The sequence below is a fragment of the Pollachius pollachius genome, assembly GCF_949987615.1.
Source record: "Pollachius pollachius genome assembly, chromosome: 6".
NCBI classification, from domain to species: Eukaryota; Metazoa; Chordata; class Actinopteri; order Gadiformes; family Gadidae; genus Pollachius; species Pollachius pollachius.
Window position 1 is genome coordinate 11,950,094 of NC_136939.1, and position 14,345 is coordinate 11,964,438.

The following is a 14,345-nucleotide window of genomic DNA, read 5'->3' on the forward strand; positions in this document are numbered from 1 at the left end:
CTATCTATCTATCTATCTATCTATCTATCTATCTATCTATCTATCTATCTATCTATCTATCTATCTATCTATCTATCTATCTATCTATCTATCTATCTATCTATCTATCTATCTATCTATCTATCTATCTATCTATCTATCTATCTATCTATCTATCTATCTATCTATCTATCTATCTATCTATCTATCTATCTATCTATCTATCTATCTATCTATCTATCTATCTATCTATCTATCTATCTATCTATCTATCTATCTATCTATCTATCTATCTATCTATCTATCTATCTATCTATCTATCTATCTATCTATCTATCTATCTATCTATCTATCTATCTATCTATCTATCTATCTATCTATCTATCTATCTATCTATCTATCTATCTATCTATCTATCTATCTATCTATCTATCTATCTATCTATCTATCTATCTATCTATCTATCTATCTATCTATCTATCTATCTATCTATCTATCTATCTATCTATCTATCTATCTATCTATCTATCTATCTATCTATCTATCTATCTATCTATCTATCTATCTATCTATCTATCTATCTATCTATCTATCTATCTATCTATCTATCTATCTATCTATCTATCTATCTATCTATCTATCTATCTATCTATCTATCTATCTATCTATCTATCTATCTATCTATCTATCTATCTATCTATCTATCTATCTATCTATCTATCTATCTATCTATCTATCTATCTATCTATCTATCTATCTATCTATCTATCTATCTATCTATCTATCTATCTATCTATCTATCTATCTATCTATCTATCTATCTATCTATCTATCTATCTATCTATCTATCTATCTATCTATCTATCTATCTATCTATCTATCTATCTATCTATCTATCTATCTATCTATCTATCTATCTATCTATCTATCTATCTATCTATCTATCTATCTATCTATCTATCTATCTATCTATCTATCTATCTATCTATCTATCTATCTATCTATCTATCTATCTATCTATCTATCTATCTATCTATCTATCTATCTATCTATCTATCTATCTATCTATCTATCTATCTATCTATCTATCTATCTATCTATCTATCTATCTATCTATCTATCTATCTATCTATCTATCTATCTATCTATCTATCTATCTATCTATCTATCTATCTATCTATCTATCTATCTATCTATCTATCTATCTATCTATCTATCTATCTATCTATCTATCTATCTATCTATCTATCTATCTATCTATCTATCTATCTATCTATCTATCTATCTATCTATCTATCTATCTATCTATCTATCTATCTATCTATCTATCTATCTATCTATCTATCTATCTATCTATCTATCTATCTATCTATCTATCTATCTATCTATCTATCTATCTATCTATCTATCTATCTATCTATCTATCTATCTATCTATCTATCTATCTATCTATCTATCTATCTATCTATCTATCTATCTATCTATCTATCTATCTATCTATCTATCTATCTATCTATCTATCTATCTATCTATCTATCTATCTATCTATCTATCTATCTATCTATCTATCTATCTATCTATCTATCTATCTATCTATCTATCTATCTATCTATCTATCTATCTATCTATCTATCTATCTATCTATCTATCTATCTATCTATTTATCCATCCATCCATCCATCCATCCATCCATCCATCCATCCTTCTATCCATCGATCCATCGATCCATCGGTCGATCTGTCTATCTGGCTATCTGGCTATCTGTCTTTCTGGCCTTGCAGAGTCCCTGTTTTTTGTCTTTATCTCATTGAAAACAAGCAACTTTATATCAAAGCTGCAGACCTACTTGCTGTTCCTAAACATTTCTAGGTCACATATTTTGGTTGCTGCACACATATGCTACATTAATCCCATAGTGGATTTTTATAGGTGAACACAATGAGCAGACATAACCAAAGATGTTGTTTTGCGTTACATTAAGTAGGTCTTCATCCCTTTCTACTATAATAGGGAGACATGGAGACAGGAGATAGATCTTTCCTCCATCTGTTGATACCACTATTCGAGCAGCCTAAAAATAATAAGAAAAAAGTAGCCTGCTTCTTCTGAGAATACAGAAGGTAATTGAAATAATTTACTCAACATCAAGGTTACAAGACAAAAATGGGTTTCTGGATTGTAGAATAATTGAACACAGGCTTCTATTTCGTAGTTAACGTTCCAAGCTTTCATTGTCGATTGAACAGCCACCAGAGGGAGACACAATGACGCAATCATACACCAAAAACCCACTTTGTATAAATGAATGACTGCAGTGCAAAGCAACTCTGCTATTGTAAACGACCTCAACTCTGATATTCGGAATAACTCCATTCTGCCGCATAGCCAGGAGTTATATTAAAACTATTTAGGCCTATCTTAATATATCCTTACTGTTTTACTTTTTCTATAGGCGTGCTGATTAAAAGTCAAGTGAGAATATACAGGTGGAATGGCTTGTGGTCGGTCTGGGCAATACTTACCATAGCAGACTGGAGCGGAATCTGCGCTCAGGGCCTCATTCCCCGCAATAGCTGGAACACGTTTTGGCTTGTTTTTGGTCGATATTTGAAGCCTATGGATCTAGACATAAATACCATAGCTGTGGGAGGTGCGTTTATAACTCTTGTGTGACTGATTCCCACCTTAAAACACCTTTTCTTGGATGTAGGCCACATTTATTTTTATTTTGTGAACTGGATAAATAAAATGAATTAATACATAAAAAGCGATGCAACTGAGTGGCATACTGCGCAGCAGTCTAAAAAAACCCGCGTTCTTAAACAGCCTGTACAGGTGTGGATAGCCTGCTCCTAAACACGATTCTCGGAAACGGCATATAACGTAAAGTTTCTTTTTTTTTTCAGAAGCAGTTGAATTGAGGAGCGATTGCGTGTTTTGTTTATATTTGAGTAGCCTACTAGCTCCCCGGGCAGGAAGGTGGGGCAAACCGAGGCGGAGTTAATAACCTACTACTCCTCCGAAACAAAAAGAAAAAAACCTCCGGCTAGATCACCATGCGTTGCTGAGCCTTCTCGTGTGTCATTTCACCTGACTCATCCGAGACGCGGACACAACAGTTGGGACCTGTCGTAGACTAGTTACCGCTCTCTGACTCTCTTGAACCACGGAACCAACCCGGTTTCGAAACGAATAAAGACCAACTTCGATATTGACTCATAACAAGACAGAGGTGATAACCGTATCCAGAAAAATTATCTCCTCGAATATTTTTTGGTCAAGCAAAAGATGGATTCGTCTACCTTCCTGTTGCTCGCTGTGCCGGTTCTTGGGATGCTTTGTCAAGGTAAGCCGAGCCACTCACCGCGACGTAGCGGGCTCCTAGTGAAGGGCTCTTTACTGTGTACGTGTACGCAGCCTATACATGTGTATTTATCTAAACTAACTCACCTTATCTAGCCTAGTTAGTCGGGTTTTCAGTTTTCCATATGCTACGTCCGAGGGAAAAAAAACTTCCCTCAACTAAGTATTTCAAGTTGTCTTACGACTTCCGAGTGCAATCTTTTTTAAAATCTTGCTGTATCATTTGGCTTCACGACGCTGCAGTCCAAACACCTGGTTAACGTCACGCATGTAGATTGCATAATAAAATACACTCAAGCGCAGCGTAGTCAATGAATGGGGTCTGCAATGTGTATACAGAACAAGAGATCGTCTTGCTGGTAGAAATTATAGTTTTTTATTCAACCTAAACGGATGTAGGATCAGACATGATGAAGTATGGCTAAGGTGGTCATCGGGGTAACCCAATTAAGTTACAATAGAACCATCAATATGCACTGGCACGTGCCACACCTCCTTAATCCAGTCGTGCATGTGGAAAATACGGTGCAATGAGTGGGCCAATGCTGTTTGCTCTTAATTATAAACAGCGGTGGGGTGAAGATGTGGTCACTCCAACCGGATCATATGTTTATAATTACAGACGCTTTAGTGGAGCCCACATATGAGGCATATTAGTCTTTAAGTGTTTCTGTGTGTGAGCCACTGCTGCTCCTAGTGGTCTTGTCTCTGCGTGCTTGTGTGTGTGCTTCTGCGTTTGTGGGTGCTTGTGTGCGCTTTTCTGTGCATTCGTGTAAGTTTGCATTATTGATAAATAATAAATGGGTAATAGCAAATAATTTCCCAAAGTTACTCTAACATCAGCGTATAAGGCAGACATACAGGACGGAACAACTCTTGGCCTTCTGTAGAGCCACTTTATCGTGTAGTTTAATTACTGTCTGGTGTAGCAGCATTCTGGACTGCACCTTATTTAGGATGTTATCTGTAGGCTGAGGGGGCTGCTTATTGTCAGTGAGCCAGTCTAGTAGGTTGAAGGACAGTCAGTGCTCCATAGCCAGGGGTTCAATCATTTGATCTTATCTACTGACCGGGGCCACAACCACAACCCCCCCCCCACCCAAAAAAAAAAATACACACGTTCGTCACAACCACCCCCGCCCCATAGGGGGCCGGGTGCGGGGGGCGCTGGCTATTGTTGCCACAAGCCATCAAAAACAAGCCAAAATCCATATGCCCTCACTGGAAACCACAGATTGCAAAGATAGTGATTCAAGTCTGCTTCTTCTGGACTGATCTGTGGTCTCTTCCACATCAAAGGGCGGATGGTTTTTGAAGTTTGGAGGCATGGGAGGCTTTTTCCAGGCTACATTCACAGTGGATAGCCGCTAGAGGAGGCCCAGGTTTTTGGAAGAGAGAATTGAATCTGTAAGTGTTGAAGTATATTAAATCCCCTCTTTCCCAGCCGAGAGTTGCAGCTGCAGTGTGGGGCACCTCCGGCGTCTAGAACTAATGAATTCAAATGGAAGGGGCCAGCAGCATTATTTCTTAGAATATGGTGGGGGTATGGCATAAGCCCCCCGAATATCCCCTCAAAAAAGGCAGGAATGTTCCAGATTGTTTGCTTACTAAGGGATTCTTGGGCACACCATTAAAAGTGAAAGGTGTAAGCCGTGTAAATCTGTATCTTTAAGTGTGCGTTTATGTATGTGTATGTTTTTGGGACAAACGTGTATATGTGTGTGTGCGTGTGTGTGTGTGTGTGTGTGTGTGTGTGTGTGTGTGTGTGTTTGTGTGTGTGTGTGTGTGTGTGAATGTGTCTGTTGAAGTGTGACCAAGCTGAAGGGAAAGCACACAAAAGTTACCAGCGCCTTGGATTACACTGTCGTAAAAGCAGTTTATAGTCCCTACATCAAATAACATCAGGTACACTTAACTCTCCCCAAAATTAATTCCCCTGCTTTGCTTGCTACTTCTATCCTCCCTGACCAAAGAATTTATTTTACATGCTTGGAAAAGTCACAACTGTGGCTAATATACTCAATGATAATAGGTTATAGCTGCCAGCAATAGCCAGTAGTTCTGCTCTGGTTTGGTAACAGGATTCATTCATCGAAGACAAGCAGGCTGAGGAGAAGGCGTTGTCTGACATGCGTTTGGAATTCCCTTACCTCAGGGAAGGGTGTCTTTGCAACCCTATCTGTAATCTGCCCAGACAAGCTAAGGAGCAACTATCCTAATTTCTGGAGGGAAAATACCTATGGTAGAATAGACAAGGGAGGGAATGTGTGTGTGTGTGTGTGTGTGTGTGTGTGTGTGTGTGTGGGGGGGGGGGGGGGGGGGGGTGTTTGGGTGTGTGTGAGTGTGAATGCTGCATACCTTACAACCTGGATGGGCGATGGGTTACCTCATGCTGCCATCAATCTGTGTGCAAAGGGTGCCATGGTTCAGTGCCACCTTGACCTTTAACCTTTCAGCATAGCTGATTGTTGGCAGCCCACTTGCTCCCCCCTAAAAAGGTCAGAGATATATTTTCAAGCCCCCCATTTAACCCCCTTTTACCCCCTGGGCATTCTGAACCTTTACACCAGGAAAGCTCCACAGTTTGATCTATGATGCAGAAAGACCATGCAGCCCCCCTCCTCAATCCTTCCCCGCAGAGTTCAAACACGTTGGATGAGCAGCGTGCGATGCAAGGGGAAGCTAGCCAGGTAGATATGGCTGATAGGCAGGGCCGTACAGCCGAGTCCTCTGGGTCCAGTTATTTGGTTGTATTTGCCACACAGCTACCTCCTATATCTTTGGTACAAGGATCCAAGGTTTTTATTGGTGTCCCTAAAGTGCTGCTGAAGTATCGTATTGGTTATGCTAAAAATGTATAGTAACATAAAAGAGTAGGTGATTCAATTATATGTTGGGCTCTGTTTTGTTGGCCTAGGGCTGTTAGTTTTCAGTAACACATTGTGTAACACCTATGTTGCTGAAGGCATTATATGACTTTGGTCAGCCTAGTAGTAATTATTTGTTTAACACCTTGCTATGAAGGTGGCTCCATGGTAACATTAATCTAATGTCTCAAATGTCAAACAACTTACTAAACATAAAGTAGCAGGACAATATGTTACTAAGTTACTATACATTTGTCCTCAACGGTTTTCTTCTTTCAAGGGAGTGGCACCGTGAGCCGTCGTTGCTTCAAATGTTAGGAAGCTACCTAGCAAATAAACAGACCCAGTAGGTAGAAATAAGGGTGCGGGAGGAGACTGACAGGCTGGGGAGGGGGGTACCATGCTGCTGTTGTATAGTTAGCGCACTTCTGCTTGCAATACTAATACACCATAGGTATTTCAGTCCTGGAAACCTCATGTGTGTGTTTTTAGGGCTGCTGTTCCCTCTCGTGGCTGGATAAAAAACTTGGCACGTCTGGGAGTGGATTTGTGGATCCATTAAGCCTCCCCCGATTTTTCTGTTTTGTTTCCCTTCATTCAAGGATAAACAAAACAATACAGTGAGCGATGTGCTGATACTCTCATATGCCTCCTTCTTCTTGATATTAACTCTCCTTATTGGGAATTCATCAAGATGAAACAGGTAGAACTGCCTCTCCATATGTAAATATATATATATATATATATATATATATATATATATATTTATATATTTACATATGAAAAATACAAAACCAAAGATGGCGAGTATACCTTGAAATCAATTCAATTTACATAGCCTGTAATCAGAGTCCAACAAGGTGTTTTTCGGGGCTTTCTGATCTTTCCAGATTTTTTATTTTTCTTGTCTGGTATTCCCCTCCTTATATACTTCTTATATCGTAATAGTCATTGTGTTTCTATCCAGTAACCCCCCAGTAGTTCAGTGCAGTGTAAAGGAAACACAACCAACCACACTCTTGTAACCTAGCAGCCCTTCTGCTTACCTCCTAGCTGATTTGACAGATCATTTTACTGCAGTAGAAAAGAAACTGTGAGTAGTAAATTATTAACAATAGTGCGAGAAAAAAAATACAGGTCAGCTACAAGTTAAATGCTGGTAGAACAAACAGCACCAACCAGTGATCAGAGTAGATCAGAGCAATTTTTATCTAGGCCCAGTGCCCAGTATGTGTGTGTGTGTGTGTGTGTGTGTTTGTATGTGTGTTTGTGTGTGTATGTGTGTTTGTGTGTGTGCGTGCGTGCCTGGCTGCCTGCGTGCCTGCCCCCCTGCGTCTTTGCGTACGTGCGTGCGTGCGTGCGTGCGTGCGTGCGTGCGTGCGTGCGTGCATGCGTGTGTCTCTCTTGCCTATGTCTCTTACTCACTCTTTGAATCTCTCTCTCACTTTATCTCTCTCTGTCTCGCTCCCTCACTTGCTCTGTCTCTCTCTGTCGCTCTCTAAGGAATCCATTTTCCCAGGGTTTAGTGGTTGTCAGCCAGAACATGAGTTCTGTGTCTAATGCTGAGTAGATGGGAGGGGTGAAGGTCTTCCTCTCAAAGGCTATCGCTAGGGGCTGTGGCTACCACTGTTTAACCTTTACTTTAAGTTTTGATATATCGTAACTTCCTCCTCGCACCAACCCCCCAGTCATTGACGGTTGCAAAAGGAAAGTGTGACTGAGATGAGGTAATGGTTGAATCAGGATCTTCCGCACACACACACACACACACACACCTACACACACATACACACGCACACACACACACACACACACACACACACACGCATACCCACTCTCACCCCCCCACACACACACACAGATTTACACATACACACAGTCTGAGACACACAAACACATATTCTCACCGAAACCAAAAGAGAACGAGAGAGTGTGCCCTCGCAGGAGGAGACCTTTTTTTTTCTCTTTCTTTTTTTCCTGCCTCACAGTTATGGTGTTCACCGGGAGAAGTCATTTGACTGCCCAGGAAAGCGTGACAGCATCAAAGAGGAAAGAAGTTGAACAATGCATTGGCCTTCATTGATGTGTGTGTGTTAGTGTGTGTGTGTGATTGTGTGTGTGTGTGTGTGTGTGTGTGTGTGGGGGTGTATATTTATATGTATATATATTTCTACATTAAAAAAGTATATGTATATATATCCCTGTATATACACATATATTTCTTTATTTAATGTTTGTTGAAAAAAAATGGATGAAGTCCAGCTTACAAAAATAATTGAAATAAAAGTGAGGTTGGAGGAAGGACGTGTGGCGGGGGATACTCTCTCTCTCCTGAGGGAGGCAGGCGTGAACGTATGGAGGCGGTGCTGAAATGTGCCATCGCAACCTCTCTGCATTCTGATTTATGGGCTCAATTGTTCACGGGCAGAAGCTCGAGCGACGCTCTGTGAATCCTAATTAGATTTTACAGTAGGGGTTTCTTTTGGTACGCGTGCACTCTTACCACGGGCCTTAGGAGGTCCCGAAGTGGCAGTGTGTTTTTTCTTTTTCCCTCAGCTACCCAATGGAGTCCAGGTTTTCACAAAGATAATTAGGGCACTGAATTAGCAGTAAGTCAATGGAGGGTGTCTGAAAAGAGGCCAGCATAACTGCGTGTGTGTGTGTTGCGTGTGTGTGTGTTGCGTGTGTGTGTGTTGCGTGTGTGTGTGTTGCGTGTGTTTGTCCATCTGTGTGTGTATGTGTGTGTATAGATGTATGTGGGTGTGGGTGTCTGAGTGTGTGTGTTGGTGTAAGTGAGTGTGTGTGTACGTATGTGTGTGTGTGTGTGTTTGTGATTATGTAGGTGTATGTGTCTTGTGTCGGTGTATGTGTCTTTAGATGTTTGTATGTGTGTGACTGTGTGTGTGTGTGTGTGTGTGTGTGTGTGTGTGTGTGTGTGTGTGTGTATAGATGTATGTGGGTGTCTGTGTGCGCGTGTGTGTGTGTGCGCACACGCGTACGTAATGTGTGTGTAGGTGCGTATGTAGTAGATGTTTGTGTGCAAGTGCATGTGTATGTAAGTGTGTTATTGTCACCATTTGGTAATGCAAGAAACAAAAAAGTCAGTTGTTGCCTATTATCTCTCTTTCCACCAGTTGATGGTCATCAAGAGTAAAGGCCCCCACCGTAAAGGACCCCCCCACCACCCTCATCCACTAATGGACCCAATTCATTCAGTGCAGAAATGGGACAACATATTGAATTGACCTGAGGCGCGAGAAAGTTGCGAATCTATTTTCTTAGGAAACAGCCGAAGCCCACTGTGTCGTAGTACTAACAGACGGATGAAATAAATAAATAAACACCGTGAACACAGTTTTAGCAGCATGAATATAATTCTGTTGCCAATAAGCAGACAAGCACAGAATGAATTAAAACATGTACGAAAACAAGGGAGGAATACTTTGTATTGTTGTAGTAGGAACAGCGGTATGTGTGGGCAGGGATAACTCAAGCCTAAGGGGTTGGCAGGATTGATAAGGGAGGTTTAAATTTGCATGGTGTGTGCGGCGCTACAAGCAGGCTATCATTTATGCAGATTACAGGTAGTCGCCCTCCTGCCATACAGGGAGCAAGTGAAACTTCTGCTCGATAAGCTCAAGAGAAGGCAGTGCAATGAATGTAATAGTAATATGCAGCAGACGTGTTCTCGTGAATATTTTATCTGGCTTTGTAAAGTTTATATGGAGCCCGAGTTTATACCAGTATAGGGTCACCCTGTATAGTTCCTACGGTTTGCCTCTACATGCGTCCAGTTTTTTATATATATAAATATATATAGATAACATAAATTTTTTTAGCAGCATTTCAGCCAATATAAATATAAATGAAACCTTTTAATATTTAAACAAACTCACCAACCTTCAATCCCCCCTTCAACTCCCTCAAACTCAAAATCACTAGCCTCTAGCCCCAACCCCTGTTCCCTAGCCCAAGCCCCAGCCCGACACTAGCCCCTAGTCCTAACCTCTAGCCTCTAGCCCCAACCACTAGCCCCTATTCCCAACCTCTACCCCCTAACCCCTACCACTAGCCCCTAACCCTAACCTCTAGCCTCTAGCCCCAACCACTAGCCCCTAACCCTAACCTCTAGCCTCTAGCCCCAACCACTAGCCCCTAGTCCCAATCTCTACCCCCTAACCCCTACCACTAGCCCCTAACCCTAACCTCTAGCCTCTAGCCCCAACCACTAGCCCCTAACCCTAACCTCTAGCCTCTAGCCCCAACCACTAGCCCCTAGTTCCAACCTCTATCCCCTAACCCCTACCACTAGCCCCTAACCCTAACCTCTAGCCTCTAGCCCCAACCACTAGCCCCTAACCCTAACCTCTAGCCTCTAGCCCCAACCACTAGCCCCTAGTTCCAACCCCTACCCCCTACCCCCTACCCCCAGGCCCCAACCACCACTCCCCTCCCCACCCTGGTGAGTCAAACCCTCTTCCCTTCCTATCTCCACCACCATCTCCCTACTATCTCTACTACCCTACCCCCCCTTATCTCCACCACCATCCCCTCCCATCCCCCCCACCCCCTATCCCCACCCTCACCCCCAACCACCACCAGTAAAGAAGTTGGTAATAAAAAACGCTCTCTGTACCCCGTGTGTGTGTGGGGGAAAACCTTCCCCCACACACACACACACACCCAAGCACATCGCTTCAAGGACTCTCCCTAAATCCCAGCAGGCCGGGCCGGCAGTGACGCTAATTGCAGCCTCAGATGTCACTGAGCCAGAAGGCTGTGCGGCGCTCGGAGAGGTTACTTGTGGTGGCTGTACCGCTCACTTAGCTGAAGGAGGTCCTGGGAAGACACACTTCAGCAGCCAAACCCTGGCTGCCGAGAGCTCTCCATAGGTTCAAATTAACGGCAAGGAGCCGGAGAGAAAAGGAGAGAGGAGAGAAGTAGAATGGTGATGTTGCCGCATGTATGTGCAGACAGTATTACAAGTCTTGAGGATCAGCATTGATTTTCCTAAAGCACTCAATTTCTCTGCCGGCCAGAAAACCCTTCCCGCTAGGTCTGCGTGATATGACGATAAATATTGGGGGACGAGAGGAAAATGCTTATCAATAGATATTTCCCTCTATCGTTCCTCTCATTATTGTACCTTCCTTTGTAATCTTTTGAAAGAAAAGCAAATCTCAAAGGAGTTGAACGAGTCTTTAGTGTGCGCCTATGAGAAGCTCATTCTGGACAGTCGTTGATTTTGATGATCGCAGCATTTCTTTAAATGGGCCGGATATAACTGCCTGGGCCACTGGCACAGACCATACAACTTAGTGTTCATTCCCCAACTATGAGAGAGTCTGTAAATCAAAGGTTTATGGAAGCCTCTGTGCAGAACGCTGACCAATTGCCTGCCGTTGTTTGAATGCCTTTGAGCCGTCACAGTAACACAGATGCACAGTCGACAGTGAAAACCAAAGACATATGGACTTGAGTCAAAGGGATATTTGAGATTCAAGCGTTTGACCTGTTGGGCTAACCTCAGTGGAGGGAGGTCATGGGAGCTATGCTGTATTTCTATCCTGCTGAACATGCCATATAAATATGCCACATGCAATATTCAGCTATGTCAACCATCCCCATAAAATCCCATAAATGGTGACTTTGATGTACTGCTGAATATATTTCTTCTTCATGCCACTGTCAGAAAATAACACCATGACTATACAGGCGTGAGGAAAAACAATTAGGAGGTGCCGCAAAATACTTAAAAAAAACCTCAGTTTGGCTTCCAGGATGGCAGAATACAGCAGCGTTATCGAAGAGAACAAGAACACACAAAGGAAGGAACCCTCTCGCTTGTTATTAGTAATTGGTCTTCTGTAGCGTGCATCACCACGACCCAATCACCCTTAGTGGTGCGCAGGGAGAAAAACAGCCCGTCCATCAGTCCGCAGATATACACCCCCCCCACCCTCCCCAAATCAGGCCCATCCCCCCGAACCCCCTTCCGGCGGCCGTGAGGGATTCCGTTACATAGTATGTGTATGGAATCGCGTCAGGCATGGCCTGGGAATGTGTGTTTGTAGGGGCAGGGTGAAGGCGAGTTGTAATACACTCAATGGAATGCAGAGTGCGCGTGCCGCCTCAGCCTCTCGCTCACAAACACAACAAACGCATGGGGCGGGCTGACACACGGCCGTAAATATGTCGACCTAAAAATAAAGCGGGTTGGGATAAAATCGCCTTGCTTTTTTACCCTTTAATTTGTTACTCCTAATTGCTCTCACGGGGCGTTCATTGATCTGTCATTCTCTCCCGTTGCACACACTCAAACACACAAGCAGGCATGCATGGACCAACACACATATACCCACAAGCAAACACACACACACACACACACAAATAGGCATGTGAACACACATTCAAACAAAAATACTTGCTTACAAAAAAACGTAAGCACACGTGTTCAAGTACGTCGTGGACACACACAAACATTCAAGCACGCACACACAAACACAAGCACACACATGCACACATTTAAGTGAGAGCAAGCACACAATCAATGTAGATGGCGGCATCTACATTGGGAAGCCCAACCAACCGGGGTTCTGCTGTTGAGTTGTCGCAGTAACAACACAATAAAGTTTTGATTCAAAACATATATTCTAGCTGCAGAACCAATTTGATTTGAAATTGTTTGGCCACTTCATTGCACTTCAACTAGAGCCATGCAGGCAGAGGATTAGAAACTAAATGTAACAAAGCAAAAGAGATGATCCACTATGTTGAATGCTACCTTTTTTCTATTCCATTTAAATGTTGAATTGTATTGATGAACAACTTGAGATAAATGAGGTATTGATCATCTGGTATCCTCTGCTGTTGTCAAGATATATCAGGTAGATGTATTTAATTGCTTAGGCAATGTGTGTGTCGAGTGTGTCACATGCTGAATTTATAGCTCCTAATTACACTGTAATTTCAACCTGTGTCTATTTCAGCCCGATCAAAACACAAAAACAAACCGGCGAACGTGACGTGGTGCATGATGGGGCCCAGAAAAACATCAAGTCAAATATTTTTCCTTGCCGAAAATAAGAATATATATAAAGAACCTCCAAAGATGAATCGAAACAAATAAATCCTAAACAATGAAATATATGGCAGAATGTAGGTCATAATGAAGACAGAACGGCACACGCTGCAATGTATCTCCTATTGTTGTTATGTGAGAGAGAGAGAGAGAGAGAGAGAGAGAGAGAGAGAGAATTATACTATCACTCTGCTGGGTTTCTCAACAACACGAGCAGGAGCGATAAATGTACCTGATGGAGGGGGGTGATGGATGGAGAGGGCCAGTAACGTAGGATGGGTGGTTAAGCCGTATGAACACTGCGCCTGCTTGTTCCCCGGGCGAGGGATGAAAGCTGAATAAACATTTAAAGGAGGAGGGCTTGTTAAGGGAGTGTGTCTGTTCGTAGGAGGTCTGTTACATTCTTGGATTCACCCATTGTCTCACCAAACAGAATTTGGTGAGTCACAAAACCTGCCGTACAGACTTTCCTCTAAATTCCTCAAAAAATATATTTTATTATCATTTATTTTTTTATATTTATTATTCCTAAGGTAAATTGATAAAATGATGGCTTTTGAATGGTTTGTTGGGCACCACAACAGGAAACACTGTACTTGGATACGAAATAGGCCTTAGCAACACAACATAGTAAATATAACAAGGGGAATTCCCCCGGCATTACTCATCACGATCACAGATGTGCATTAACCAACAGTTAATACAAACTGCTTACTTAAGCTTGGAAATCACTGAAACTTTGAGATTTTAAAGTGATATAAAAAAGTGAGTTCTAGTAAGACGGGGGACGTGTAATCCCCCTGGTTATGCCCAACGCCAATGTCATACTTTTAAAAGAAAGTACCATTGTTTTTTATGTTAGTTATAATGAGCGATGCTTTGCATGAGATACACCACACACCGTGGCGACCGGCATTGTGCATCAACGTTATAATTAGCGGTGTTGTCTATGAAATGCGCCACACACCGCAGCGTTATAATCATGCCCGTCGTCAGCTAGGAGGTCACAGGTAAAAATATAATTGGAAACTAAATACAACTTAACCCCCCGCAAC

The 14,345-nt window shown here is 42.3% G+C and overlaps 1 protein-coding gene across 1 annotated transcript in view; it reads left to right on the top strand.

Annotated features, from left to right (window-relative positions):
- Nucleotides 1-3,053: 3,053 nt before the first annotated feature.
- alcama (activated leukocyte cell adhesion molecule a) overlaps nucleotides 3,054-14,345 on the top strand; it is a 73,617-nt gene continuing 62,325 nt past the window's right edge. Inside the window, exon 1 of the mRNA XM_079738550.1 lies at nucleotides 3,054-3,325. Coding sequence (XP_079594676.1) covers nucleotides 3,268-3,325 — 58 coding nt within the window. The 5' untranslated portion in view covers nucleotides 3,054-3,267. The remainder of the gene's footprint in view (nucleotides 3,326-14,345) is intronic.